Here is a 27,744-nt window from a genome sequence, read left to right on the forward strand (position 1 = left end):
GGCAGGCGGATCATGGACTCACCTTCTAAAAGCCCCCATTTAAATGCTTTCTTTTATAAGTTGTATTCAGCGTGGTATCTCTTCACAGCAATAGAACAGTAGCTAAGACAGAGGTTATGCCCTAAAAGCATGAGAACAGACAGAGACAAGGGCAGCTGTCTGGAGATAATGTAAACACCAAGAAATGTAAGTAAATGTGTCTACCCTTGACACCCTCCAATAACTGCTATCAATTCCAGGACCACGTGCTTAGCATGTGCTCTTTCAATGAGCCCTACTCCCAGTTTTTCAGAAAGAACAGACTTTAAGCTTCTGTGAAATGAAACTTTCACCCATGAACTTGTGTTTTCTCTTTCCTCTTCCCACATTTCAGCTCGAGATCTTTTAAGAACACTTAACTCCCAAGTTTTCATCTTATCCATTCAGTACCATTCACTCAAATCATATTCCAGGAAGGAGAGTTTCCTGTTTGCAGACCGTTCATAAACATGCCCTGAACAATTGTTACATTAAGAGGGAAAGAAAAGAGGCTTGAGGGGCTACATAACAATATATATGGAAGTGGCTGGGGAGCACACACACCAAAAAGAGGAGAAACAATATAGAGAATTTTACACTGGCAAACCCCCCAAAAGTAAAAGAAAAACCTATGAAGTCAAACTTAGTTTCCGGAGTTGAACCATGCTTTCTTCAGAACTGCAAAGGCCAAGTACTGACAGTAGTCCAAGAATTCTCAACTGTCATTCTTGCCACTATTTGCCAAGTACACAATTATTGTCTACACCGACCGAGAACGGATGTGCTGACAGCACCATAACAAATCACCAGCTGCTCTGTTTTTGCTACAAAGCTATGGGTCCTGGATGTTTACTCCTCTGCACTGCACCCTTTTCCCACCTTCGGAATGCTGCCAGGACGCACTGGGCTCCGCTCCCTCCCCTCCCCGCCGCTGTGCTCCACACCTTTGTTCATCTCTTGGTTTGCTCCTGTTTAGATTACCGCCATGCTCGTCTCTCTGCTGTCTCCTTACCAGCACAATCGGATGACCGCAGTGCAGCAGTGAGTGCTGAGCTTTCTCCCTGGCACCACACAAGGAGGCCAGTGGAAATTCCAAGTCTGATCAGGCAGCAATGATTTCTGAACAATTCCAGAAGTTCCCTTCCCCTCATAATTCCTTCTTTACTGAATGTCAGGAGTCTCTTGGTTTTGATAGCTTTTACTATTTCCCACAGAACTAGTCATTTTCCCCTCATTTTTAAAGCCACACGATTTTCAGTCACTGAATGGGAATGGGCAAGCTAAGCTCTTCATGCTTTTATAGCCTGCTTATGTCTCCTCTCCCTTCAGAACAAATCAGCAGCAAAGTACACACAAATCTGTACGGTGTCTAGACTCTGAGAAGCACCTTCTGACTTTGTAATAATAGATTTTTTTATTTTATGTGTATGTGTGCTGGCTAGTTTTATGTCATCTTGACCCAAGCCAGAGTTATGGAAAGCAGAGAACCTCAGTTGAGAAAATGCCTCCATAAGATCTGGCTGTAAGGCATTCTCATTATCAGTGATGGCCAGTCCATTGGGGGTGGTGACATCCCTGGGCTGGTGGTCCTGAGTTCTCTAAAAAAGCAGGCTGAGCAAGCCATGAGCCAGTAAGCAAGCCAGTAAGCAGCAACCCCCCATGGCCTCTGCATCAGCTCCTGCCTCCAGCTTCAGTTGCTGTTCTGACTTCTTCCACTGATGAACAGCAATGTAGAATCATAACCCAATAAACCCTGTCCTCCCAAGTTGCTTTGGTCATGGTGTTTCCTCACAGCACTGGTAACCCTAAGAATATTTGCCTATATGTATATATGTACACCATGTATGTGCCTGGCACCCAGTGAGGATAGAGGAGAGCATCAGAAATCCTGAATTTGGTGATTTGGACTTTTTAAGCCCACTACGTGGGTGTTGGGAACTAAACGTGGGTCGTCTGTAGGAGCAGTGAAGTCTCTTAAGCTGGGAGCTATCTTTAGCCTCTTACTGACTTGAAAACCATGATAACAGTCTTCACACTTCCTTGCTTCCCAGAGTTTCTTAGTATGAGAACTAGAATGAACTGATGCTAGGGTGAGAAAAGTGCAGAGGTAAAGAAAGGCGCGCGCAGCAAGCATTGCTAGCTTGTCACTAGTTGGGGGAGGTGGAGGCAAGGGACTAGATCTGGGTTGTGTCTGTTTGTTTTGTGGTGCTGGGGTCAAACACAGGGCTCATATATGCAAGGTAAGTGTTATACCAGTGAGCTACATCCTTAGACCAAATGGGCCTGTTTGGACTGTTTTGAAAGCAAAGACTCCAAAGAAACAGACTTGAACCACGGGGATAAAACACTTAAGCAAACAAAAATATTTCTGAGTTCTCCAGTGAGTATGCTAGACAGATCAAATCAGTGTCTAGCATTTGTCCTTAGTGAGATATGCAGAAAACAGGCTTCTTTTGGCTGTCCACCCTGGTATCTTTGGGGCCTGGTATATATCATTCAAATTTTTTGTTTGTTTGTTTGTTTTTTGTTTTGTTTTTTTGAGACAGGGTTTCTCTGTGTAGCTTTCGGAGCCTGTCTTGGAACTCACTTTGTAGACCAGGCTGGCCTTGAACTCAGAGATCCACCTACCTTGCGCCTCCCAGTGCTGGGATTAAAGGCTTGTGCCACCACCGCCTGGCCACATCATTCAGTTTTTAAGAGCTACCAAGATCTGTGGTACAAAAGCACCACCTATGGCTAAGTGGGGCACAGAGCCAGGAGAAGCGTAACTCCCAAGAAATCAAGCAGATTCTGCCCAGTCAACTCCAGTCCCAGCCCATTCTTTAAACTAGGACCTCAAAGGATCCTGAAACAACCAGACCTATCTATCCTCTCTCATAATCTTTCTAGCAATCCTCTGGTATTTACATTTAAACACTGGTTCTTGCTTTCCACAGCCTAGGACTCTGTTAGTGACAAGACAAAAAGACACAAATATCTCTCTTCTCCAAGGAAGCCCTCTGAAAGGCTGAAACTTGCAGAAGCAACCAAGATATGGAAGTCAGAAAATTTTGGTCAGTCTTCCAAACAGCGCGAAAGACTCCACCTTTCCCAGGGAAACAAAAAATGTAAAAGTATATAGAAGGAGGAGATAAAATACAGACAGGTTCAAGTGATACCCCCCAGCCCTGCCCCGCCCCAGCTAGTCCACAGAGCACAATGGGGTCAGTGAGGAGCTTGTCGGTTCTCACAGTAAACAGCCAGTGAGGCTGGTGCTTTTTATCGATGCGAAAAGAACTCAGACACTTCCTGCTATTTAAACAAGGTCCATTTTTCTTTCAAAGAACAGGAAAAGCCACAAGAGATTCCCACAGCGACAGCAATAAGCCTTCTACTCCTATACTGGGAACTAATAAGCTAGAATGAAGGAAGAAGAAATATGGTACATTTTGCTTCTTTTGGTACCCATGCTTCTTTCCTACCTGCATGTTTGTGGTATCCATCCTGTCCTGCTTTATGCTTGGACTCAAACACTTTTACCTACTACTTTCATGCATTCTAAGTCACTTCTGAGGCCATATGCAATATAGATTTCACATACCCAAACGGACATAGTCAAAGCACTCTAAAAGGCTATCAACAGGATGATACAAAGCCTTCAGACAAGAAACAGAGAAGCAGGCCTCCCCATAGAAGTACAGCTGTCACTAACAGCAGATGCTCCCCTTGAGAGCACAGTCCTAGTAGCTTCCATTAAATTTCAGTAAGAACACAATCAAGACATCGAAGAATCTGGACAATGAAGCTAACACTGTAGCTCGAGGCTACACTCTACAGCAGGTGGAAAGTGAATCAGTCTGTGGACCTTCTGTGTTCCACTTCCTTAAGTGCAGTCTCACTGAAGCAAAGATGAAAACCTAGTTTCCTCTCAACCCTGGACCTTGACCCCAGGGGGTCTGGGAATCTGCTAGTGTTTTGGCACAAAACATACTGTTTTTCCTCCTATTATCATTTAGATCTCTAGGTCTGTGCAGGACACTGTTTGTGCTACTTAAACTAGGCTCTCTGGAGTGACGACATCCTCATTCATCCCACTGGCAGCAGCACAAGACAACTGCACTCCCTCGACCTGAGCCTTTGCTAAACTTTGTGTGTGTGTGGTTTTTCTTTTTTTTTTGGGGGGGGGGGCGGCGGGCGAACGGACTCTGAGGTGGGTGGAACCCAGGCCTTCTGTATGCTAGATAAGCACTCTACCAGTGAGTACCCCAACCCCCGCCTTTTTAAAAAAAAGGAGCGAACTCAAGAACAAATCTAGAAACATTTCTCTTCCCAGCTTTCCACTCAAGACACAAGTTACTTCTATCTTTACCTATAAATTACAGGTGGGAGGAGAGACAGAAACCTCACAAACTCTCGACACCAAACACTGGATATTCTCACACGGGCTTTCTCCCTCCTCTTCTCTTACCAAAGCTGGGAACATGCTCCAAGGGAGCAGAGAACTTACCTGGAATTCTGATGAAAGACCAGCCATTCTGGGGCCTGATGCTCCACAGCCCTCCAGCTGGCTCTGGGAAGAACTGCGACCTGCGGTTTAGCCAATCGGTAGCCAGCTCGGGAGCCCCATTCAGCAAACACTGCTTGGCAGCAAGACTCCCTCCTTCCTTCAGAACCCTTCTCTCATACTCTGCACTTCGGTCATTACAGTAGGAATCCAACGGCACTGCGGTGACCTGCAGGGCCAAAGTCACAGGGGGTAAATCACCGCGTCCACATTTCCCACACACATCAAGCCTTGAGGCAACTCAACTTTTTTCTTTTTGCTTCTGAGACAGGATCTCATGTAGCCCAGGGTGGCCTCCACATTTTCAGGAAGCCAAGGATGACCCTGAACAACTGATCCTATTACCTTCACTACCCAGTGTGGGAGTATAGGCAAATTTCAGGCTTGTGAATGCTAAGCAACCACTCAATCAACAACTGAACTTTATGCCTAGGCCCAGAACTCTGAAATCAGAGCACTATGATAATCTCAGGCTACTGGCTTTAAATTTCCTCATCTAATAAAATAAGATGATGCCAATGACTGAGTCAGAGAGCTCTTGGTAAAATGGTGATCTCTAATATTAAACATGAACCTATAATCACAAAATACAAAAAGAAACTGGAGCATGTGGATAGACTAGGATGCTAGTGTGACAGGATTCTACTCTCAATACATTTACTACTCACATTCATTACTAGATGTTCTTGACAAAGAACTACTGGCCACACACGATGGTGATACCAGAAAGGGATCTGGAGATGGACAGACATCATTTAAGGACTACAGTATTGCTCTGACACACATGAAGCGATCTTTGTTTTTTGAGACAGGGTCTTACTATGTAGCTCTGGATGGCCTGGAACTCTTTAGACCATGCTGGCCTCGAATTCACAGAGATCCTCCTGCTTCTGCCTCCCAAGTGCTGGGATTAAAAGTGTGTGCCACCACTACCTGGCTATGCCTGAAGCTATCTTTAATGCTTTCATGGCAAAATTTCTTTGTTTATCAAGACTTCTCGTGGACAACCCTAATGGAGAAGAAGGGAAGACTTCTTTCAAGCCACGCTGGAGAAGGAATATGGGACACAGAGGATAGAGAGAAGCAATCACCAGCAAGCAGTGTATTTCCTGGCTAAGGCAGAGACTGCACAAAACTCTTATGTCATCATAGTACAACCTGATAAAACTAAAATGTGGCCTTCCCAATAGAGAAAGGGCTCTCTGCCAACTTAGAAACATAGGTTCATCCTTTTATAGTTCTCTGTGAAGTCATCTGATAAGAAGACTGTTGAATGTAACCTCTTTTTAAAAAGTAAAGGCTTGGGGGCTGGAGAGATGGCTCAGTGGTTAAAAGCACTGACTGCTCTTCCAGAGGACCTGAGTTCAATTCCCAGCAACCACATGGTGGCTCACAACCACCTGTAATGAGATCTGGTCCCCTCTTCTGGCCTGCAAGGACACATGCAGACATAAATAAATAAATCCAAAAAAAAGAAAAAGAAAAAAAAAGTAAAGGCTCTGGTACTCCACCAAGTCCAAGATGATAAAAACGCTAAAAGCCCATTCACCAAAAGCAGTAAATTACGCAGACAAAGAGATGGGGAGAAAATGGGTGTAAACAGCCAAGAGTGCATAAAGAGCCAAGGTGTGAGAGAGATCAGAACGGAGAAGTTGTTGTACCTAGTTGGGCTGTTCTACAATTCCATGGCAGATGAGTACTTAGAAACTGCTTTGCTATTAACGACTCCATTTTCACAGGAATCAACCTTTAGAGCTGTGATGGAAGCAGATGACAGGTGTGAATCTAGGAGGGGAAACTATTTTGACCTAGGTTAACAAACAAGCCTGGACAATGATGCTAGCTGAACAGGGGGTTGCAGGTGCTTCTGCTAGGAGCCAGGGCACCATGCGCAGGTAAACAGTCTCATTTCTTATCAACAGCCAGAAGAGAGACAGCACTAGCTGGCAGCCGGAGGGAACTAAATTCATCAGAGAGCAGTGCCATCTACAGTTCAGCTGCAAAACTACCAAAGGCCACAGCAGAGGGCCGGCCAGGAGCTCCAAACCCACTCAGGGCTAAACCAGTTCATGTAGACAAGTCCTACTGCTTTTGTTTCTTCCAGAGCATCTTTGATGTTGTTGTTTTCCTTCTCGATCACCTCATTTTCCCATGGATACTTAGAAAGATGGAAAGAAAAGCAGGTTTACAAAAACTGTATCTCTCTCTGAAATAGTTTATCTACTCCGCAATCCCGCAGACTTTGGGCCAGAGCAGACATTTCCCATGTAGGATGTGAGTCACATCATCTCAAACTCTCTAACAGCTGTCCTGCTATAAAAATGATTAAAGCAGTGGCTGTGACCTTAGGGGAAGGCTCTACATATGCTCAAACAGCATGTGTTCCTGAATGGGTAAAACACTCAATTCCTCTCCTGACTGCATCACCATCCCTGCAGGAGGACTGAACCTAGGAACTTGCTCATGTGAGTGCTCTTCCACTGAGCTACATCCCTAGACTCTTTTTTTTTTTTTTTTTTTTGGAAGGTCTCTCATGTAGTCTAGCTATCCTGGAACTCATGATCCTACTGGCTTAGCAGTTTCCTGAGTTCTGGGATTACAGGCTGAACCACCACACTGGACAGTGGAGACTAATACTGGATATTCTACACTTAAAGAAAACCCTCTCTAACTTCCCCTTATTTTCTAGTACAAAACAGAACTCAGACTGGAATCAAGGCTTTTGGGGTCATAATCTCAAGATGGAAACTCTGAAACTAGATGCTTAGAATGAAGGACAATGGAAGATCAGTGACATAGGCAAGTGTTCTCCTGCTAAGGACTTGTATAGAGGTGCTCCTAACAGTTTAAAAAGCAAAACATCTTCAGTTATAAACTTACAATGTTGCCAACATCCCATCCTTCCAAGTCCAGTGCTGAATACAAGGCACAATTCTTTCTTTCTTTCTTTTTTTTAAAAAGTATGTTTTCTTAACATGTATGCATATGCACTATGTGTGTTCCTAATACCCATGGAGTAAAAAGTTGTGAGCCTCCTTGTGGTACAGGGAATTAAACCCAAGACACAATTTTTTTTTAAATAAGCTTTGGTGACGAGCCCTGGTTCAAGATATATGTGGAATTATAAAATACCATAGTCTAAGTATGTGAGCAGTATATTTTGGAGGTCCAACGGAACAAAAAAGTCCATTTCTTCTTAGAATAATCCTACTTCTAAATTAGCTTCATCCTAGATAGCTTGTGCTCATTCCGCAAACCTTGATGGTGCAGAAATAGTAGCAATGAGGCATGACGTACCATTCTTTCCTCCCCACAAATGGAAATGAATCCTGCGTCTAGTCCAGGCATATCCAACCTGTGCTTGCAGGCCAGGTGTTCACGGATAGCTACAAATAAAACCCAACTCTTCTGTACATGACAGCATCATATCACAATGTCAAAAGGTTGTACCCCTTGCATCTCCCACATGCTAATCCCATGCTTTGCTTCATTAACCTCCTAAATTACTGTAGTTGGAGGAGCTGCTTCGTCAAGCATTTAGGGCGTCCTTCCTGACATGTATGTTCCTGCTCTGGCTCTGGGAGCGTGACTGCTCCAAATATTTCTGGGTTTTGGTGAGATGAATGCCCAGGATCTTCCTTACTCTACTAACCATATAGAACTACTTCTCAGCTATTGATAAACAGTTCCTTCCTTAGTGATGGTTACCTTAGAACACACACCAGGGAAATGACTTCTAGAAGTGGTTGGCCAGTTAAGGCTAAAATCAATTTCTCTCTCCTCACCAAATGTTTAAGGTCAGTAGAATGAAAGACATCTCATGAAATAATCACTTTAATCATCCCCAGGACTGAGATGAAAGCTGAAGCCTAGTTAGGTGCACATAAAATAGTCAGACATGGTTAGAATCCCCATGCCATCAAAATCATGGTGTAATTACTCCTGTTTTCAGGTTTAGCACATGCTACATGAGAAAACTCTACAAATATGGGGAGTGAGACTGCATAGGAAAGAGGGTGGTGAGTTTTCTACTGCTCCCTGACAACCACCACACATGTACAATGATTACAGCTTCTTCTTATTATTCTTTAGAGGAAGAGCACCATCAGACGTGCCAGTTCAGACCTCTGCCTAGCCCCTGTAAAAACACTGTGTTTTCTTTGCTTTTTTCTCTTCCTTCCCTTGTGAGACAAGGCTGGACTCGAACTTAACAACTCCCTTGCCTTAGCCAACCAAATGTTAGAATGGTAGGGATATAAGCCACCATGCTTCAGCCCAGGACTGTTTCTCATATTTTTGTTTGTTTAAATTTCTAATTTTGGGAAGACATTTTTGAGTACAGTTGGTTATAGAGATTTAGGGAGTCTTGAGAGATAACAAATACTTCTTATGTGCATAAAGACAATTTTTACATACATAATGATTTAGTGGCTTTTATTGGTTCTATGACACACTAGGAATAGTTTTGGCATATAGTTCCTCTCCCAGAAACCTAAGTCTCCTCTCTTAGGAACCTGGTACAGAGATCAGGTTAAAAGAGAAGGAAACCAACCATGCAACAGTGAAGCCTGAAGGCTGTTTTCCACACAGTACTCGGCTTTAGACACTTTGTACAAAAAAATACATTTCCCTCAACAACTTCGGTTCTAAGAATGCTCTGGAGCAACAGGATACATAGATTCCAAATACTTTTTCCATAAATAAACAGCAAACAGGGTTGAGAGTGGCATGGGAATTAGGCTCACACAGCACAGAACCAATAGATAGATATCTAGGCAGGCAGCAGCCCATGGGACTCAGTACTTCTTTTCTATTCATCTTTCTTTAGACCCTTGATCAGATTCTCTTTTATCGATTCTCATTTAATAAAATATGCAAGCTGATAAAAATAATGGCCGACAAATGTTTCCAAGGAAGACCTAAAAGTTTCTTTTTGGGATAGAACTGTGAAAATAGAAGATTCGGGATGAGTGGAGGAACAAGATAAAAACAGAAAAGGGAAAGAGCTCCTTAGCTAACTCTGTTGTCCCAGGAGCAACAGAAAACAGCAAGCTGGGAAAACAGAAGAAATGTATTCTTTTGTCTAAACACTTAGGTGGGTCTGCCTTTCTCCCTTGACATACTTCTTCATGGAATAGGGAGAATTTTTGTCTGACCTTTCTATGATCAATGAAGAGAAGAAAGGAAGTGGAAGAGGGAGACAGAGAACCAAAGGAAGGCTCTCAGGGCTGTTTGTCAGCAATCCTGGGAATACTGCTTGAATAAACAGGGTAATGGAAGAGCGCATGCTCAAAGCTGAAACCACAACAGAAATACCAACACTATCACCCCCCCTTCACTCCCCCGGGGAAAAAAGTTTGACTACTGAATGTCAAGTAAGACGCAGCAGTCACTGTTCAGATGGAGTACACCTGAGAAACACAATCCGGGCAAGGCTGTTGAGGAACTGAGAGCACAGGAGATTGGGAACTGCCTGATTCTGGAGGGACCATACTGAGATAAGGCCAGATGAACTCTTACTAATGAAGCCACCACCCTAACTCAGTCACCAGCCTACGACAGCCTCAACAAAACATCAAAGCAGGTGACAATGGCTTTTCTCCTGGCCCTGCTGTCTGGGTACTGATCTTCCTGACAGATGGCTTGCACATTACAGTTTATAGCTTCTGATTTAATCAAAAGTAGCAACCACCAACATACAAGTTAATTCTAAAATCTCTACATTTCAAGGTAAAGTACTATCTTGGGAAAGACAGGATCACGGATGTTCTCCTGCTCTTATATTTTCTTTTGAAATAGGTCTCAGTATAATTCAGTCTTGCCTTGAACTCTCAAGCCTCCCTCCCATGGCTTGGGATCACAAGTGAATAACCATGCCCAGCTCCTTTCCTTTTACAAACTAGAATTGGTATGTTTTGAAGATCCAAATAGCTTAGAAACTACCCCGAGTACTGGTTCTTTTTTTCTTTCTTAACAATATTAACTGTTTCTGATTTTCCCTCCTGGGAGACTTACTCGTGGACTGGCCACACACAAAAAAGATGGCAGCTCAGTGAGCAGGCAGCAACGAAGGGAGGAGGTAGCTGATCTCCGCTGATGGACGACCTGATCTGAGTAGCCACTCACAGCTTTACAGTGGCTGCTGAAAACAAGAGACTTAAAGCAGAAACAAAGTGTTAACGGAGCAGAACAGAAAATGTGTCACACACTGAATATCCAACTTCATCAACATTTTTTATGGCCAATACTATTAATTCTAAATTACCTTTAATCAGAACCAAATGTGTAATATATAGTTGAGGCTCATGTTAATTTAAAAATGTGGTCTTATTAGTATACAAAATCAAGTGTCATTTCTAATTTCACTTCCAGAAGAGAAATACTATGTGTGCTAGGTAGCTAGCTGGTTTGTTATGACTATGAATGCAAACTCAAATCACAATGATTAAGACTAGTTTCTTATAAAATTTCCCTTAAGACAGTGTAGACTCAGGTGCTAATAGTGTCATGTAGTTCTAACAAAGTTGGTTCTTCTTGAGACAGTGTCATACTATGTAGCCTTTGATGGACCAGGCTGGCCTTCAATTCACGGGAGGCTGGTCTCAAAGCTGTGACAATGCTCCTGTCATTCCTTCTCAAGTGCTAAGAAGATCACAGACATGCACCACCATTCTGATTATTTTTCTTATTTACACAGAGACAGGAATACAAGGGTTCATGAACAGGAAAGTCTCTCTTTAGCCTCCATTGGACAACTAATAAGAAATGTTAACTGAGATTGGACAGTGTTAGGGCACGCCTTTAACCAATCCCAGCACTTGGGAGGCAGAGGTCGGTAGATCTCTGTGAGTTTGAGACCAGCCTGGTCTACAGAGCAAGTTCTAGGACAGTCAGGATGGCTCACAGCATCTTTAAGTCCAACTCTAGGCAATCCAACACTCTCTTCTGGTCTCCTCAGGTACCATGTACACACTTGGTTCACAGACAAACGTGCAGGCAAAATACCCACACACACAGAAATAAATTAATTGAAAAGTTTTCTAGAAAAAAAATAAGAAATCAAAGCACTAACAACTGGGTTGGGGATATTGCTAAGTAGGTGTAATGCTTATCCTAGCCTGCATGAGGACTTAAATTCAATATGAAGCACTGAATAAGGGCTGGGTTTAAAGGAAGATTAGATGTTCAAGGTCTACATTCTTGGCTACATAATGAGGTCTAAGCTAACCTGAGCAACATTACTATTTCAAAATAATGTAAATTCTTCAATTATAGTATCAGGGACTGAAGATGTAGCTCAGAGGTAGACAGAGTGCTTGCCTACTACAAATAAGGTCCCAGGTTCCATTACAGAGAACAATTATTGTATTTCTTTATTTTTGCAGGGGTTGGCCTGTGTGCATCCAGCATTCTCACTCATGTTCTAGGTGGCCTCAATCTGTAGTCCTCTTGACTGAGCCTCCCAAAAGCTGGGATTGCAGGTGGACACACCACACCCATCTGTTCCTTCAGTGGTTTCTAATCACTTTAGTACAATGGTAGGCCCACAGAGCTTTGACAAGCCTAGTAGCTCTGACATGTTTTGCCTTTTCTGTAGGTGCTAAGGTCCTTGTAACCCCTACCAAAACCTCTAATCTTTTAATAGCATCTGTATTCTTTAGCTGGCTTGTCTCTGCAATAAAGTTCTCTTGTCTTTTACATTTTTATTTATTATCACCTGAATGATTAATATGAAAATTATTTGGCTGTCAGCCTGTACTAATAAATGCTGACTAGCTAGGTACACTACCCCTGAGGCTTAATACTAATGTACAGACAAGGGTTCAAAATGAAGCTCTAGGGCCAGGCGTAGTGGCACGCCTTTAATCCTAGCACTCCAAGGCAGAGGCAGGCGGATCTCTGTGCCTGGTCTACAGAGTGAGTTCCAGGATAGGCTCCAAAGCTACACAGAGAAATCCTGTCTCAAAAAAACAGAAGCTCTAGGTTGTTTTGTATTGTCTGTTGTCTTCTTGATCTCTCAAAAGTGTACTTTCTGACATGAACAGTAAGTCCTCTTATCCTCCCGAGCTAGAGAGGAGACTAGACAGGTACAGGCCCACAATCTCTGCTTATCTCAGGAGTAGTCCAGGACTGGTAGCTGGGATACATACTGGCATTCAGACCATCTCTGGAGAAGCAGTTGACATAACATCAACAGATAACTTAACGGCATTTGAACATTTACTGACTTCTAAACAACAGTAACCAAACACTATCTCTCTCTCTAAGCCATCCTCATTCTGAATATTCTCCAAGAGCAAAACTCAGCAGAAATCTTTTATTACATTCATAGAATACACAAGGGAATGAACATTTTCTCCAGCTTCTTCCTTCCAACAATGTAGTTACTATTAAGAAAGGGATACAAGGAGCTGGAGAGGAAGCTCAATAGTTAAAGCTCAGCTATTCTGCTCTTCCAGAGGACCTGGGTTCAATTCAGAGGCTCATAACTTTCTGTAACTTCAGTCTCAGGGGGTGTGATGCCCTCTTCTGGCCTCCATCAGTACTACATAAATGTGGTATTCAAATGTAAATGCAGGCAAAATATACAAATATATTAAAATTTAAAAAATTTTTTAATGAAAGAGATGCCAAAACTCATCATAAGGAATCTTAATAAAATATCGGGCCAGGCATGGAGGCACACACCTTTAATCCCAGCACTTGGGAGACAGAGGCAGGAGGATCTCTGAGTTCAAGGCCAGCCTGGTCTACAGAACAAGTTCCAGAACAGAGATACCTTGAATGGAAAAACAACTTCCCCCTTCAAAAAAAAACAAAAATAAATGAAAACCCCCATCAGTCCCTTTCTGGAAAAAGTCTATCTAGCAGTAATTCTATTCTTGGGTGGAAATTCCCACATGAGAAATAATGTCATATATATTAGGTATTTTATTGGAAGTCTGTAAGTCAACATAATTTATATCTAATTCTAGGGTTTTTTTTTTTTTTTTTTTAGAAAAAGCTCATTAGTTTAAAATATTCAATATGTAAGCTTTCCTTTACAGAAATCCTGACAACTTCTCAAATACTTTAATCTGTCTATAATCAATGTAAGGGAAGCAGGGTAGGAGGGTAGGATCACTGGAGATACAACTAGCAACATTATTTCTTTAGTCTATTTTGGCCACCATTTTATTTAAAGAAAACAGTGATCTCACTGATGGGATGGTGGTTACTTGATTTTAACAAGTTACAGCTTTTGCTAGTCTCTTGTTCTGTGTTCATGCTCTTGACTGCTGTATCACCCCGCAGTATGAGCAGTCTGGCTGCCAGAACCACAATATGCACACAGTAATAAAGCAAAGCTTTGCTAAAGAGTCTCTTGGCACCATGCAAGCCTCAAGTGAACATAAGCAGGCCAGGAAGAGAGACTCAAGCTGGCTCTGAACTTGTAAACCTTTGCCTTAGCCTCCCAAGCTGCACAGGATTACATGCAGGCAAAATGCCCATACACATAAAGGATAAAGGAAGAATTAAGAGAGAGCAAGCCAAGCCACTCTTCATCACAACAAAGTTATAAACGAAACATTTACACAGGAAAAATATACATACAATATAGGTGTAACTCAATACATGGTACAGACCCGCTCAGAACACTGAGGTTCTTGTTTGTTTGCTTTTTGTTGTTTGAGACAGGGTTTCTCTGTGTAGTCTTGGCTGTCCTAGAACTCACTCGGTAGACCAGGCTGGCCTTGAACTCAGAGAGATCTGCCTGCCTCTGCCACCAGAGTGCTGGGATTAAAGGCATGCACTATCACTGCCTGGGTGAACATTGGGATTCTTGAGAACACCATTTATTCTTACTAATGCAAAGAAAAAAGAAGTGAGGCTACTAAGTAGACAATTTAAGCACAGATAACTCCTTACCTTTAACAAAGGGCAGCTGCAAAGGTTAGGGAAGGAAAGTGGAAAATCAACTCCAAGAAGAAAATCCTTATTTCTCAGATATCTCTGATGGCTCTCCCTGTCTGGCTCTCCCCAAGAGCGCAGCTGATGGAGCCTGTAGGAGGCTTTCAGAGACAGGAAAAGAGCTAACCACCTGAAACAAACCACAGAGATATGCTCACTCAGTGCTCTTAGGAAATTTGGCAGTTCACAATAAGGACCTATCTCATTATCACACATCATTTGCAAATCTTGAGCATTTAGGAAACAATTCTTTCTGACCTTCAGATAAAGTCATTACATACTTTTGTTCTATATATTCCTTTACATGATTTGTTTTTAAAGTAAAATGCTCTATACAGCTATAATAAAAAGCAAATAAATACAAAAAGTATTCAGAAACATTTATCTCTACTTCAAAAACTTTTACCATGCCGGGCGGTGGTGGCGCACGCCTTTAATCCCAGCACTCGGGAGGCAGAGCAGGCGGATCTCTGTGAGTTCGAGGCCAGCCTGGGCTACCAAGTAAGCTCCAGGAAAGGCGCAAAACTACACAGAGAAACCCTGTCTCGAAAAAAAAAAAAAAAAAAAAAAAAAAAAAAAAAACTTTTACCATAAAAACTATCTTATCAGGAAGACAGTCATTCCTAACAAATTATCTATTTCATTAAAAACAACATAATAGGGGCTAGAGAGAGGACTCAGCAGTTAAGAGCACTGGCTGTTCTTCTACAGAGCCCAGGTTCAATTCCCAGCACCCACATGGCAGCTCACACCTGTCTGTAACTCCAGACCCAGGAGATACAAATATAAAAATACATATATATGCTGGGGGGGGGGTGGCGGCGCACACATATATATATCTTATATATTAAAAACAATGTAGTAAAAATCAGTGAAAGTCATTTTGTAATGAATAAAAACACACAGCTAAATTTTCCAGAATATCTCTCTCTCTCTCTCTCTCTCTCTCTCTCTCTCTCTCTCTCTCTCACACACACACACACACACACATACACAAAGATTTTAATAATTCTTTTTTATTCGGGGGTGGGACAAGGTTTCATGTAACACATGCTGCTTCCAACACCCAATCCCTTTGCCTCAGCTTTCTAAGTGCTGGGATTATAGGCATGTACCACCACCACCATCCCTAGCTCATAGAAAATTATCAATAGGGAAAAAAATAGAGGCTCAAATGGCCTAATATTAAATATTTAATTTCAAAGTATTTCATTTTTGTCCCTGCCTATTCCCAACTGCTCTTCTAACAAACAGTACGCAAACTTCTCACCTGGCCAAAAGTCCCTGAAGCATGAGGTTTGCCATTTCTGCTGGCGAGACATCAATAAATCGAAGGAAAGAAAAGCAGCTTCCTTCATTAATACCTGGAAAATCAAAGAACAATGCTGAGCCCGCTAGCAAACCAAGAGACAATCTTCAACCTGCTGACTTGTTTACTTCTGACGCAGCCAGGATGTCATGTTTGTGTACTACAGCCACAGACAGAAGCCGTACCTGTCAAGTACAGCACATACGGGACCGAGTGGAGATGGCTCAGCAGTCACCTTTGGGGGCTTTGGCCTCTGGTGAATTTCTATGATTTGAAGAAAAAGGAAAGGACAGAACAAAAGAGAAAGGTTCTGAACTTTCGCCTTAATATTTTGGACAATGCTCAAGGTCAAGCAGCTTAGGATAAGGAAGAAGAAAGGAATTCTCAATAAAAGCATTAAAGTCAAATTTCAAGTGGAAGAAATTCTTTGTTTTGAGATAAGTTCTCATACAGCCGGAGGTGAGGAGACTCAAACTTGTTATGTACTCAAGGATGACTCTGAACTTCTGATCTTCCTGACTCTCTCTCCTGAATGAAGGGATTACAAATATGTGACCTGGTTTATTAGGTGCTAGGGATTGAACCAAGAGCTCTGTGCATGTTAAGCAAGCACTTTATCATGCCCAGCCCAATTCTTGTTTTTTTTTTAAAGTTCTCATACTAGGCCAGACTGGCTTCAAACTCATGGCTTTGGTCTCCTGAGTACTGAGATTACAGAGGTGAGCCACTGAACCTGGCTTTAAGGAAGAGAAATTCCTAAGAGACAGGTAGGTATAAAACGGAGAAAGTCACTATGACTATTTTGTACTGCTTCCTGCTATATGTACAAATAACAGAAAGTAGGTCTTCACAGTGACTCATGCCTTTGATCCCAGCACATGGGAGGCAGAGGCAGGAAGGTCACTGAGTTAAAGGCCAGCCTCTTCTACGACAGGGTTAGATAGAGAAACCCTGTCTTCTCTAATAAAACAAACAAACCAATAAAATAAAATAAGAATTACAGAAATTATAGATAAAGATAAACAACTTGAAAAATTTTTTTTGTCTTTTGTTTATGAGTGGTACGAAAGCATGTGTGTATACAAGTTCACGTGAGTGTGGGCAAATTGCATGTGCAAAGGTACCTTCCTTGGTGCCTTTCTATCTTCTGAGGCAAGTTCTCTGCCTGAACAAGGTGTTCCTTGATTTGACTAGTTTAGCTAGCCAGCTACTTTAGGGATCCTGTGTCTTCTACCTATGTGCTAGGATTGCAGGAGGGCTACCACACCCAGCCAGCACTTACCTGGGATCTAGAGTTCTGCACTCTAGTTAGTCCTCACACTAGTGTGGCAAATGCTAATGTTCCATAGTCAAAGCCACTCCCTAGCCACTAACTTAGCAATTTATCAAGACAACAGAAAATAAAAGTCAAAACACCATAGTCACAGGCAAAACAGAGACAATCCTGGTAAATCCCGACACTCCTTTCAAAGATCAAAACTCCTACCTTTTCTGTGGAAGAGAGACTGCTGGATATAGTCTGGTGCAAATGGAGAAAGAAGAACCTTTAACCACCTGTAGAGCAAGTAATTAAAATAAATCTGAAGGGGAGTATAAACACTGGGAAGTTAACTGAACTAGAAGCTCCAAATTAAGGAAAATCTTTTAAGACTATTTCTACACATAAGTTTCTTGTCATATTACTATGCAAATCATGACACAAATGCTAGAAAATACAAAACTGTTACAATAATGTAACTCTCTCCTCACTCACAGACTCAATTCTAGCCTGAACAAAAAGGACAACTCTGGTCCATTTCTCTTGCTCAAATCTGCTAAATGACCTTCAATTTTACTTTCATCAGGTCATGTTGATGAATATTTTTATAACGAAAACTTTGAACTTTCAAAGTCCACAGCTTTCAAATGCTGGCATACAGACATCCACTTAAGAGTACAATAAAAAGTCTGAAATCCAAAACTATCCTAACTTAGAGGTATAAGGTGGACCACACACCAAGTTTCTGAATGAAATGGTCTCTAGCGTATTAGTTTACTGACTAATTCAACTTTACCAAATTTATTCCTGCAGACTCTATCAAGAGAATAAATTTAATTAAAAAGCAATAAATTCAGTTCGGCATTAAGTGTGACTCTAAGTCACTTAAACATAACTCAAGTATACCAGGACATTTCTAGTAAATTTACTGTTGACTTTGGTGCAAATACACATTTGTACATAGGTACGTATTCCTGATTTAGAAATGGCTAAGGCATTTAAGGCCATCTAATGCAAGCCTTAATAGTGCTCCAACTCCCATTATAAGAGCACTCAATAGTTGTTCACTATTTGTTTACACATCTCTTTACATGAAACTCAGTCAAGACTAAATTCATCTATCCACTAAGGATACAGCACTCTAGCACATCGTCTATGATACAAGCATGAGGGCTTGGGTTCCATCCCTAACACTACTAAATAATAAAGGTGCCCCTTGAGCCAAATTATAAAAGCACTCAGCATCAACAGGTATCAATATTTGCTCACCTATCTCGTGAATGGTTGAAGACCCTGATCTGTCCATGACGATAGATAAACTTAGAAATTTCATATGGCTTTAGGGAAATATGAAATGGAGACCAAGTTTCTTGCCGTTCAAATAACTCTGGGTGGTTACACACCTAAGATGAAGAGAAATGGCAGGACAACATTGTCATTTGCAGACATCATTGCTGAATATTAAACTTCATGAATATTTACCTTCCCTTTTCATCTCTAGAGGTCTATCAGGCATCCATCCAAGCCTGGAGCCCTCTCCGCAAAGTAGGTTAAAAAAACCCTAGCCGGGCGGTGGTGGCGCACGCCTTTAATCCCAGCACTCGGGAGGCAGAGGCATGCGGATCTCTGTGAGTTCGAGGCCAGCCTGGGCTACCAAGTGAGTTCCAGGAAAGGCGCAAAGCTACACAGAGAAACCCTGTCTCGAAAAAACCAAAAAAAAAAAAAAAAAAAAAAAAAAAAAACCCACAGAGCAAATGACCTGAGCCTTACCTTCCTGAACTGCATGACGAGATTCATGAGGCTGCTGGTGGTGTTCTGTGCCTGCTGAGTAGAGCCCATAGAAGACTGTAGTAAGTCCTCAATGGAAATCTTATTCTTCAGAGCCTGATATAAGAGTTTCTGTCGGCTGGTCAACTGGCAGTACATTAGAATCTCAATCTTAAAAAAAAAAATCAGTATAAACTTAATAAAACAATGTTTCCTTGCCCCACTTGTCATACACACTAGATATCCCCTCTGAATCCTCTTTTCCACTTCTTACAACACCAACTATCACCCTTCACAGGAATTTACAAAACTACATTTCCAGGTATCTGTCTCATGTCCGTATCTTCAAGTACCAACTGTGAAAGGACTACTCAGTCTACAACAAGCATATATGATTGGTAGGACAAGGGGAAAGAGACCTCTTCTATGACTTACTAAATTGGTTAACAGTATTATCATTCACTAAGTTGCCCAAAGATAATAATACCTGATTTAAAAAAAAAAAAAAAAAAAAAAACAAATCTACAGAGCATGGAGGTACACAATTTAGGCTCAGTCCCTGGGAGGAAGATGCAAGAGAACCTCTGTGCTCTGGGGCTAGCCTCAGACTGGTCTACAGTGAGACTCTGTCTCCAAGACAAATAAAATCACTGAGAGATACACATGAAAATTTCTTTTTGCTTTTTTTTTTTGGATTTTTGAGACAGGGTTTCTCTGTGTAGCTCTGGAACCTTTCCAGGAACTCACTCTATAGCCCAGGCTGGCCTCAAACTCACAGAGATTCACCTGGCTCTGCCTCCCAAGTGCTGGGATTAAAGGCATGCGCCACCACTGCCTGGCCACATGAAACTTTTCTAAAAGATTTATTTATTCATTTAATGTGGACTGGTGTTTTGCCTGTATATACTGGGGGGTGGGGGGAGAGGTCAGGGGCGGGGAAGAGACACGCGGATCCCCCGGAACTGAAGTTACAGACAATTGTGAACTGCCATGTGGGTGGTGGGAATTGAACCCGGGTCCTTTGCAAGAGCAACCAGTGCTCTTAACCACTCAGCCATCTCTCCAGCCTGCATGAACTATTTTGAAATAAAATAACTGTAAGACTTGTTTTAGAATACACCAAAGGTTAGGAATGGTCATTAATCACTGCTGATGCTGTACCATGAGTATAAGTGGAGTCATGACATTATTCTGTTTTTGTAATGGTTCAAACTCTCAATTAATAAAAGTACAGCTAGGCATGAGGGCTCATGCATATAATCTCAGCAGGCAGCCAGAAGGGAAAGGCAGGGTTGTTCAGGGTTTGAGATCACCCTATTCTACATCAGTTCCAGGCCAGCCTAGCTTACAGTGTAAGACCCTATATAAAAATAAACAAAACAAACCCAAATTCGGGTAGGTGGGTAACAAAAGGAAAAGAATGTTATTTGCCTTGCTTAAGTCCCCTGGGACCATTCAAGTTCAAATATCTCAATCAAACTGATTACCTTTCATCTAAATATATGCCAAAGAAATTTCCTGCCAAGAACCCTAAGTTGGTACCACCTGAGGTTCAAACTCATTAAAAATAAGATTTTTTTTCCTTACCTTGTCAGACAATTCATTTTCTACATCTTTTTTAATTCTTCTCAGCATAAATGGTTTCAAGATCATGTGTAAGCGAGAGAGCTGATCTGAAACAGGAAGTCCACAAATAATACAAAGTACACTGATTGAAGACAGTCAAAGTAACCATCATGTTCCTCCCTCCAAACCCTCCAAATGCCACTGGGCTCAATGATTTTCTGGAAGAATCAAACTTCAAAGAAGAAGAACAAGCATCTTGTTTAGGCTCTATTTACATAGAAACTACTTTCAGAGCACATCTGGCAAACTGTATCAATAAAAAGGTTTTCACAAAGAGCTAAAGAAAGCTAGAAAAGACTCCCAGTGTGTACTAGGTATTTTGTCAATTTGACACAATGGAGACACCTGGGAAGAAAGAACTTCAACTGAGGAATTCTTTCCCATCAGACTTGACGTGGACAAGCCTGTGGGGCATTTTCTTTCCATGGGTGCGTGTGTTTGTTTTTTCTGGGACGGTGTCTCACTATGTAACCCTGGCTGTCCTGGAACTCATTCTATAGACCAGGCTAACCTTGAACTCACAGAAATCTGCCTGTCTCTGCCTAATTGATTCAGGAGGACCCAGTCAACTGTGGGCAGGGCCACCCCTGGGCAGGTGGTCCTGGGTAGTACAAGAAAACAGGCTGAACAACCCATGAAAGCAAGCCAGAAAGCAGTTTTCTTCCATGGTCTCTGCTTCAAGCTCCCTGCTTCTGCTCCTGTTCTAATTTCTATGATGGTCTAAGTTGGGACATGTAACCAAAAAAACCCTTTCTCCCCAAACTGCAACAGAAAGTAAACTAGGTCACAGTGTTTGCCCAAAATTATCTGTAAAGAAATGTCAAAAAATTAACAACTTCTTCAAATCACTTGAAGAATTTATTTTACTGCATGCAAGTTTGAGCACCATGTGCGTATGCAGTGCTTAATGTGGTCAGGAGAGGGTGTCATATCCCAAGCTTGACTGGAGTTACATATGCTGGGAGCTGCCATGTGGGTATTGGAAATTGAACCTAGATCCTCTGGAAAACTCAGTGCTCACTGAGCCATCTCTCCAGACCCTATTTAATTATTCTTACAATTAGTAGATGTGAAGTTATGTCTACACCATAAGCAACTTGGCATGTTCTCAATATTAGGCAAACAGTACAAGACTATTTTGACAAGCCAGGTTAAAAATGTCTGCAACAGAGCCAGGTGGTGGTGTCATATGCCTTTAATCCCAGCACTCGGGAGGCAGAGCCAGGCAGATCTCTGTGAGTTCTAGGACAGCCTGGTCTACAGAGCGAGATCCAGGACAGGCACCAAAGTAAACCAAAAATCTGCAACAGAAACAAACCCTAGGGCTTAGAGGAAGATGCTTGCCAAGCAAGCCTGGTGACCTGAGTTCGCTCTCTAGAACCCATACAAAGGTAAAATGAAGAGAACAACTCCACAGTTGCCCTCTGACCTCCACAAGCTCACTGTGGCATACACCCTCCCATCCAATACTAAGTAAAATTAAAAGAAAAAAAAAAATAAAGAAATCCTAAGCACATGGTTGCTCATACTAATAGACTGAAAACAAAGTTCAGAGCCTGATATGGTGGCTCACACCTGTAATCCCAGCACTTGGGAAACTGAAACAGGAAATGTCTAAGCTTGAAGCCAAACTTCATAGTGAATTCCAGGCCAGTCTAGGCCATAGTGTGAAACCTGGGTCACAGAATCTTAAAATTCCACACAAAAAAGAGAATTTCATAGTACTTACTCTCATCAATAGCAGATTTGTTTTCAGCATGACTTTCAATGTCCTTGGAAAACCATTCATTAAATTCTTCATGTGAATCAAATAATGTCGGCATAATGAAATGCAGCAGAGCCCAGAGCTTCAAACAAAGGAAAAATATTAAACAGATAGAGTGTCATAAAATGATGTTATGTGACTACAGATTAAGGTTTGGGGAATGAAGTAACAAATGAATGCATGTACATGAGGCAGAAATAAATGAATCTAAATACTTGCTCAATGAACCCGCTACGATTAGGTGTTGTAACAAAAAAATATGACTTTTCAAGTAATCGAAAACTAAAAGCTTAATAATATAAACACTGCTCAGTTTTTGTAGTCGTATAGATGAGTTTTAAAGACGACAGTCAAACAGCTGATTCCATAGCTGAACACAGTTTTGTTGTAGTATAACTAGCTGTCAATAACTTTCATGAATAAAGTTTTATGGGAACATAGCCAGAGCCATTCATTTCTACCCTATTTATGACTGTTTCCATATTACATGGGAAAAAACAAGCAGTTAACAGTGAATGTATTCTCTACAAAATGTCAAATACGATGATTCTAAACAAAGAATCGGGGTTGGGGATTTAGCTCAGTGGTAGAGCGCTTGCCTAGCAAGCACAAGGCCCTGGGTTCGGTCGTCACCTGGGGTTGGGGTAGGGGGAAGAATCAAGGTCCTTGGTTTTAGAGAATATTAGCTTCTGATTCTAGAGCAAAAACTTACCCGTATTAGATGAGCAACATGTCCTAACGTGCTCAATATTTATTAAAGAAACAAAAAGGGACACCGTAATTAACAAATAGTAAGAAAGTAAGAATGGTGCCTACAAGATACTCAGGAAGAATCAAATTCTTCTATGGTAGTGAATATAATTTGTACAGAATGGCAGGAGGCCATCATGGCTACAATTGTCTTAAGAAGATATAAACAGTGATCTTGATTAGTGCCTACCTCTGCCATGGTATTCTGAATGGGGGTTCCAGTTAACAAAAGCCGATTCCGACACTGGAATTGTAAGAGAATCTTCCAACGAACACTGTTCAAGGAAATGAGTTACAAATTCCAAGTTGGCAATAAGTCTTTCTGTAATTATCTTGAGTCAATATTTCTAAAAATACTTTTCAAACAACTAAAGAATCATATACTGTATCATGCACACAATAAAAATATATTTTAACGGCCAGGCGGTGGTGGCGCACGCCTTTAATCCCAGCACTCGGAAGGTAGAGGCAGGCAGATCTTTGTGAGTTCAAGGCCAGCCTGGGCTACCAAGTGAGTTCCAGGAAAGGCGCAAAGCTACACAGAGAAACCCTGTCTCGAAGAAAAAAAAAAAATATATATATATATATATTTTAACGAAGATGAAGATAAAAATCCCAGAACTGAGACTCATCAATACCAATGGTATAAATGCTTAGAGAAAAAAAAAAAAAAATCCCTCAAACAGGTTAAGTGGATGACCTTTCTAGCTTTATCGACTCCTGCTGTTCTTGCCTTTAAAACACACACACACACACACACACACACACACACACACACACACACACACACCATGTAAGTTACGTGTATAAAGACGTATTGTAAGTTACGTCTTTACACACGTAACTTACAATAAAAAGACTTTTTGAGGTCTAATAACCATGCAACTGGGGGGGTGTGATAAAAAAGAAATAATCTCTAATGCCCCTTGAGTAATATTCTACTTGCTGCTTGGAATTCTTTTATAAAGTAATCCCTCAGAGAAAAGGCCACGTCCCCTTTTCCTATTGAATTTTCCTTAGCAACAAAAGTCACAACTGAGGAGATTGAGAAAAATCTATATATTCTAAGCATGATATCTGAGTGTCAAAGAAAAATACATTAAATAAGAATTTCTGCATTCTGGTCAGGCAAACTACTGAGGCACAACTATGCTATGTTATATTCTGAAATTTCTGGCCTTTGCTGATTCTATGTGGAGACTCCCACCCCTGAAGGCTAGTTTCTAATATGCATGTTACCTGGAACTACTCTTCAGCGCCTGAGCTTCATCCAGTACCATGTACTGCCATTTGACCCGCTGGAAATACTTGACATCCTGGACTACCAGCTGGTAGCTAGTGATGACCACGTGGAAGGGGGCATCCTGAGTATACAAGGTCTTCTACAAATGTAAGAGGGGAAATATGGAAAATGATATGTAAACATGGTCAAACAAGTATTTTCAATGTCTGTACGTATAAATAGGAATAAGCACATATCCACGTGGAGGTCAAACAACAATTTTCCAGAGTTGGCTCTGTCCTCCCACTGTTGGTTTCAGGGACTGACCACATATCATCAAGCTGGCATGGCACCAATGAACCATCTCTCCAGGCAACATAACCATTCTCAATAAGGTAAAAAAGGAAGCCTAGTGTAGTAGTACAACCTTTAATCCCAGCACTGGCGAGGCGGAGGCAGAAGGATCTCTGTGATTTTGAGGTCAGCCTGGTCTACATAGCAAGTTCCAGGCCAGCTAGGACTACATAGTGAGCTACTGTCTTAAAAAAAGATAATAAAGCATAAACAGTGTGTTAAAAGAAAGATGAAGAATAGATATTCTTCCATCTATGTGACTGAAAGAGGTGCTGGGAGACAAACTGCAAACGTCCAATGTTTTTAAAGCATTTCCTTTTAAAATCAGAGTAACAACTAATATCCTTTTCATGAAAGAAAAGGGAAGATGGGACTGAAGAGATGGTTCAGTGGTTAAACTTCTTGCTGATCTTGCATGGTGACTCTTAACCACCAGTAACTCCAGTTTCAGCAGATCTGGCCTCTTTGGGATCCTGCATGTATGTGGTACACATATACTCATACAAACGCACACACATACACATAAATTTTTTGTTTTTTTTCCAAGATAGGGTTCTGTGTGTATCTCTAACTGTCCTGGAACTCGATCTGTACACCAGGCTGGCCTTGAACTCACAGAGATTCGCCTGCTTCTTTCTGCCTCCCAACTGCTGGGATCAAAGGCATGCGCCTCCACCACCAGCCTCACAAATTTTTTTTTTTTTTTTTTTGGTTTTTCGAGACAGGTTTCTCTGCATAGCTTTGCGCCTTTCTGGAACTCACTTGTAGCCCAGTTGCCTCGAACTCAGAGATCCGCCTGGCTCTGCCTCCCAAGTGCTGGGATTAAAGGCATGCACCACCACCGGCCGGCTCTCACATAAATTTTTTTAAAAAGTAAATCTTAAAGAAAAAAGGTCTTTCTTCATACTGGACTATAAGTAAAAATGACTGCCTGTACAGGAAAAACAATGTATTTAAAGAAAAATATATGGCGTTGTGCGCACGCTTTAATCCAGCACTCGGAGCAGAGCAGCGATCTCTGTGAGTTGAGCAGCCTGGTACAAGTGATCCAGAAAGCGCAAAACTACACAGAGAAACCCTGTCTCGAAAAACCAAAAAAAAAAGAAAAATATATTTGCCCCATATCCAGAAATGTATTGTAGATTTTATAAACATGAGGACTTATTCAAATCAAAGAGAACTGAGAAAGAAGAGAGGGGGAGAGAGAGGGAGAGAGGAACGGGGAGGGGAAGGAAAAGGGGGAAAGAGAGAGAAAAACTGAAGTTACCTGACTCCAGAATCTCCGGATGACTTTTCTATCATGAGGATTTCCCCAATATGGTAGCACCTAGAAAATGGATCAATACATACATTATTTTCTTTGGTAATAAACTGTAAACATTATCAATAAATAGTTATTCTGAATAATTTAGTTTAAAAAAACTAATAAAAGGGGCATTGTTTTACCAATTTTCCTACTAACCAAATAGAAACACATACACAATGTATCTTTTTTAAAGTATCCGAGATACTGAAGCAATGGAAAATTACAGAGCCAAGGACCAGAAAAAGTGGTAAAGCCTATTAGCATGTGGTATACTTTCTCTTTGCAGCGCTGATACATTCCAAAAGTTCCAGCAGACAGAATAAAAAGCTTAGCAGAGATTTTTTTAAAGAACATGTAGGGCGCTAGAGAGACGGCTCCTGTTACTACTGTGGAGGACTTAGGTTAAGTTCCCAGCACCCACATGGTGGGTCACAACCATCAACAACTCCAATTCCAAGTGATCCAATACTCTCTTCTGACCTCCAAGAGTAAACACATACATGGAGATAAAACACACATAAAATGAAATTAATAGCCAGGTGGTCGTGGCTCACACCTTTAATCCTGGCACTCAGGAGGCAGTGACTCTCTTTGAGTTCAAGGCCAGCCTGATTTACAGACCTAGTTCCAGGACAGCCAAGGCTAAGAAATCCTGCCTCAAAAAGCCAAAACCAAACCAAACCAAAATAAAATGAATAAATCTAAAAAATTTTAAAAAAAAAGAGAGATGAAGAACCAAGGATAAACAAACAAACTATAGTTCAAGTCGGAGTTATTAGAGAGATGTAGAGCCAAGGATAAACAAACAAACAAACAAACTATAGTTCAAGTTGGAGTATTAGAGAGATGTAGAGCCAAGGATAAACAAACAAACAAACAAACAAACAAACAAACTACAGTTCAAGTCGGAGTATTCTGGTAACTTAACTACCCACACTCCTGGCTCTAAACTATTAACTCAAGGATTATGCACGAGTATTAAAATCCTTGAATTATCTCATGTTCTGATTAAATAAAGAAAACACTAAATTACTTATGTGCCCGAGGGGCAACAATACTAGTAGGGAAAAATAAATAGGTAGACAGACAGACAAATAATAAATAAATAAATAAATGCTGGACATATAGGTACTAAGACTGCTTACCTAGCACACATGAAGCCAGGGCATGGGAAGTGGAGGCAGGAGAATCAAAACTAGTCATTCTCTATTACAGAGTGAATTTGAGGCCAGCCTGGGCTGCAAGTGATACTATCTTAAAAACAAATCAACCTTCCCTGTCCCTATTTATATATATCTCCTATGTGGAAGAAAAGAGTATGTCTACAATATCTGTAGAAATTTTACTATACAATCTGACACAGGATTGAGCAATAATAATCAAATGTTCGAAAAGTAACACTCGATGGTGCGCACGCCTTAATCCAGCACTCGAGCAGAGCAGCGGATCGCTGTGATTCGAAGCAGCTGCTACAAGTGAGCTCAGAAAGCGCAAAACTACGCAGAGAAACCTGTCTCGAAAAAAAAAAAAAAAAAAAAAAAAAAAAAAAAAGTAACACTGAAAACTAATGTGAAAAATTACAGAAACAAACCCAAAGAAGATTGAGATAATGAGAAGATGAGGATTGAGCTTTTACCAATGTTAAAGCATCCAGGTGTGGTAGGTAATGCATGCCTGTAATCCCAAAACTGAGCAAGCTGAGGCAGGAGAATCATAAGTTTGAGGTCATCAGAGATCACCTACCCAGACTCTATTTCAAATAGACAACCTAAAATACACGGTGCTTTCTCAAGTTTTCTACTAAAAAATAAAATAAACTGGCAATCAGTGAGACGACTCAGTGGGTAAAAGTGCTTGTCACTCAAGTCTGGCCAT

General features: G+C 41.3%; 1 protein-coding gene across 2 annotated transcripts in view; it reads right to left on the reverse strand.

The window, feature by feature from the left end:
- Ino80 (INO80 complex ATPase subunit) overlaps positions 1-27,744 on the reverse strand; it is a 113,376-nt gene that overhangs the window by 48,682 nt on the left and 36,950 nt on the right. For both annotated transcript variants that reach the window (XM_028854439.2, XM_028854441.2), the window contains 12 exons: positions 25,831-25,890; positions 24,227-24,369; positions 23,178-23,262; positions 22,202-22,319; positions 20,434-20,519; positions 18,850-19,017; positions 18,349-18,482; positions 17,308-17,375; positions 15,783-15,876; positions 14,471-14,642; positions 10,577-10,717; positions 4,505-4,730 (listed from right to left, as the gene is read on the reverse strand). In XM_028854439.2, the coding sequence (XP_028710272.1) occupies positions 4,505-4,730; positions 10,577-10,717; positions 14,471-14,642; positions 15,783-15,876; positions 17,308-17,375; positions 18,349-18,482; positions 18,850-19,017; positions 20,434-20,519; positions 22,202-22,319; positions 23,178-23,262; positions 24,227-24,369; positions 25,831-25,890 (1,495 nt within the window). The remainder of the gene's footprint in view (positions 1-4,504; positions 4,731-10,576; positions 10,718-14,470; positions 14,643-15,782; positions 15,877-17,307; positions 17,376-18,348; positions 18,483-18,849; positions 19,018-20,433; positions 20,520-22,201; positions 22,320-23,177; positions 23,263-24,226; positions 24,370-25,830; positions 25,891-27,744) is intronic.

This window comes from Peromyscus leucopus, chromosome 4 (genome assembly GCF_004664715.2).
Source record: "Peromyscus leucopus breed LL Stock chromosome 4, UCI_PerLeu_2.1, whole genome shotgun sequence".
Taxonomy (NCBI): domain Eukaryota; kingdom Metazoa; phylum Chordata; class Mammalia; order Rodentia; family Cricetidae; genus Peromyscus; species Peromyscus leucopus.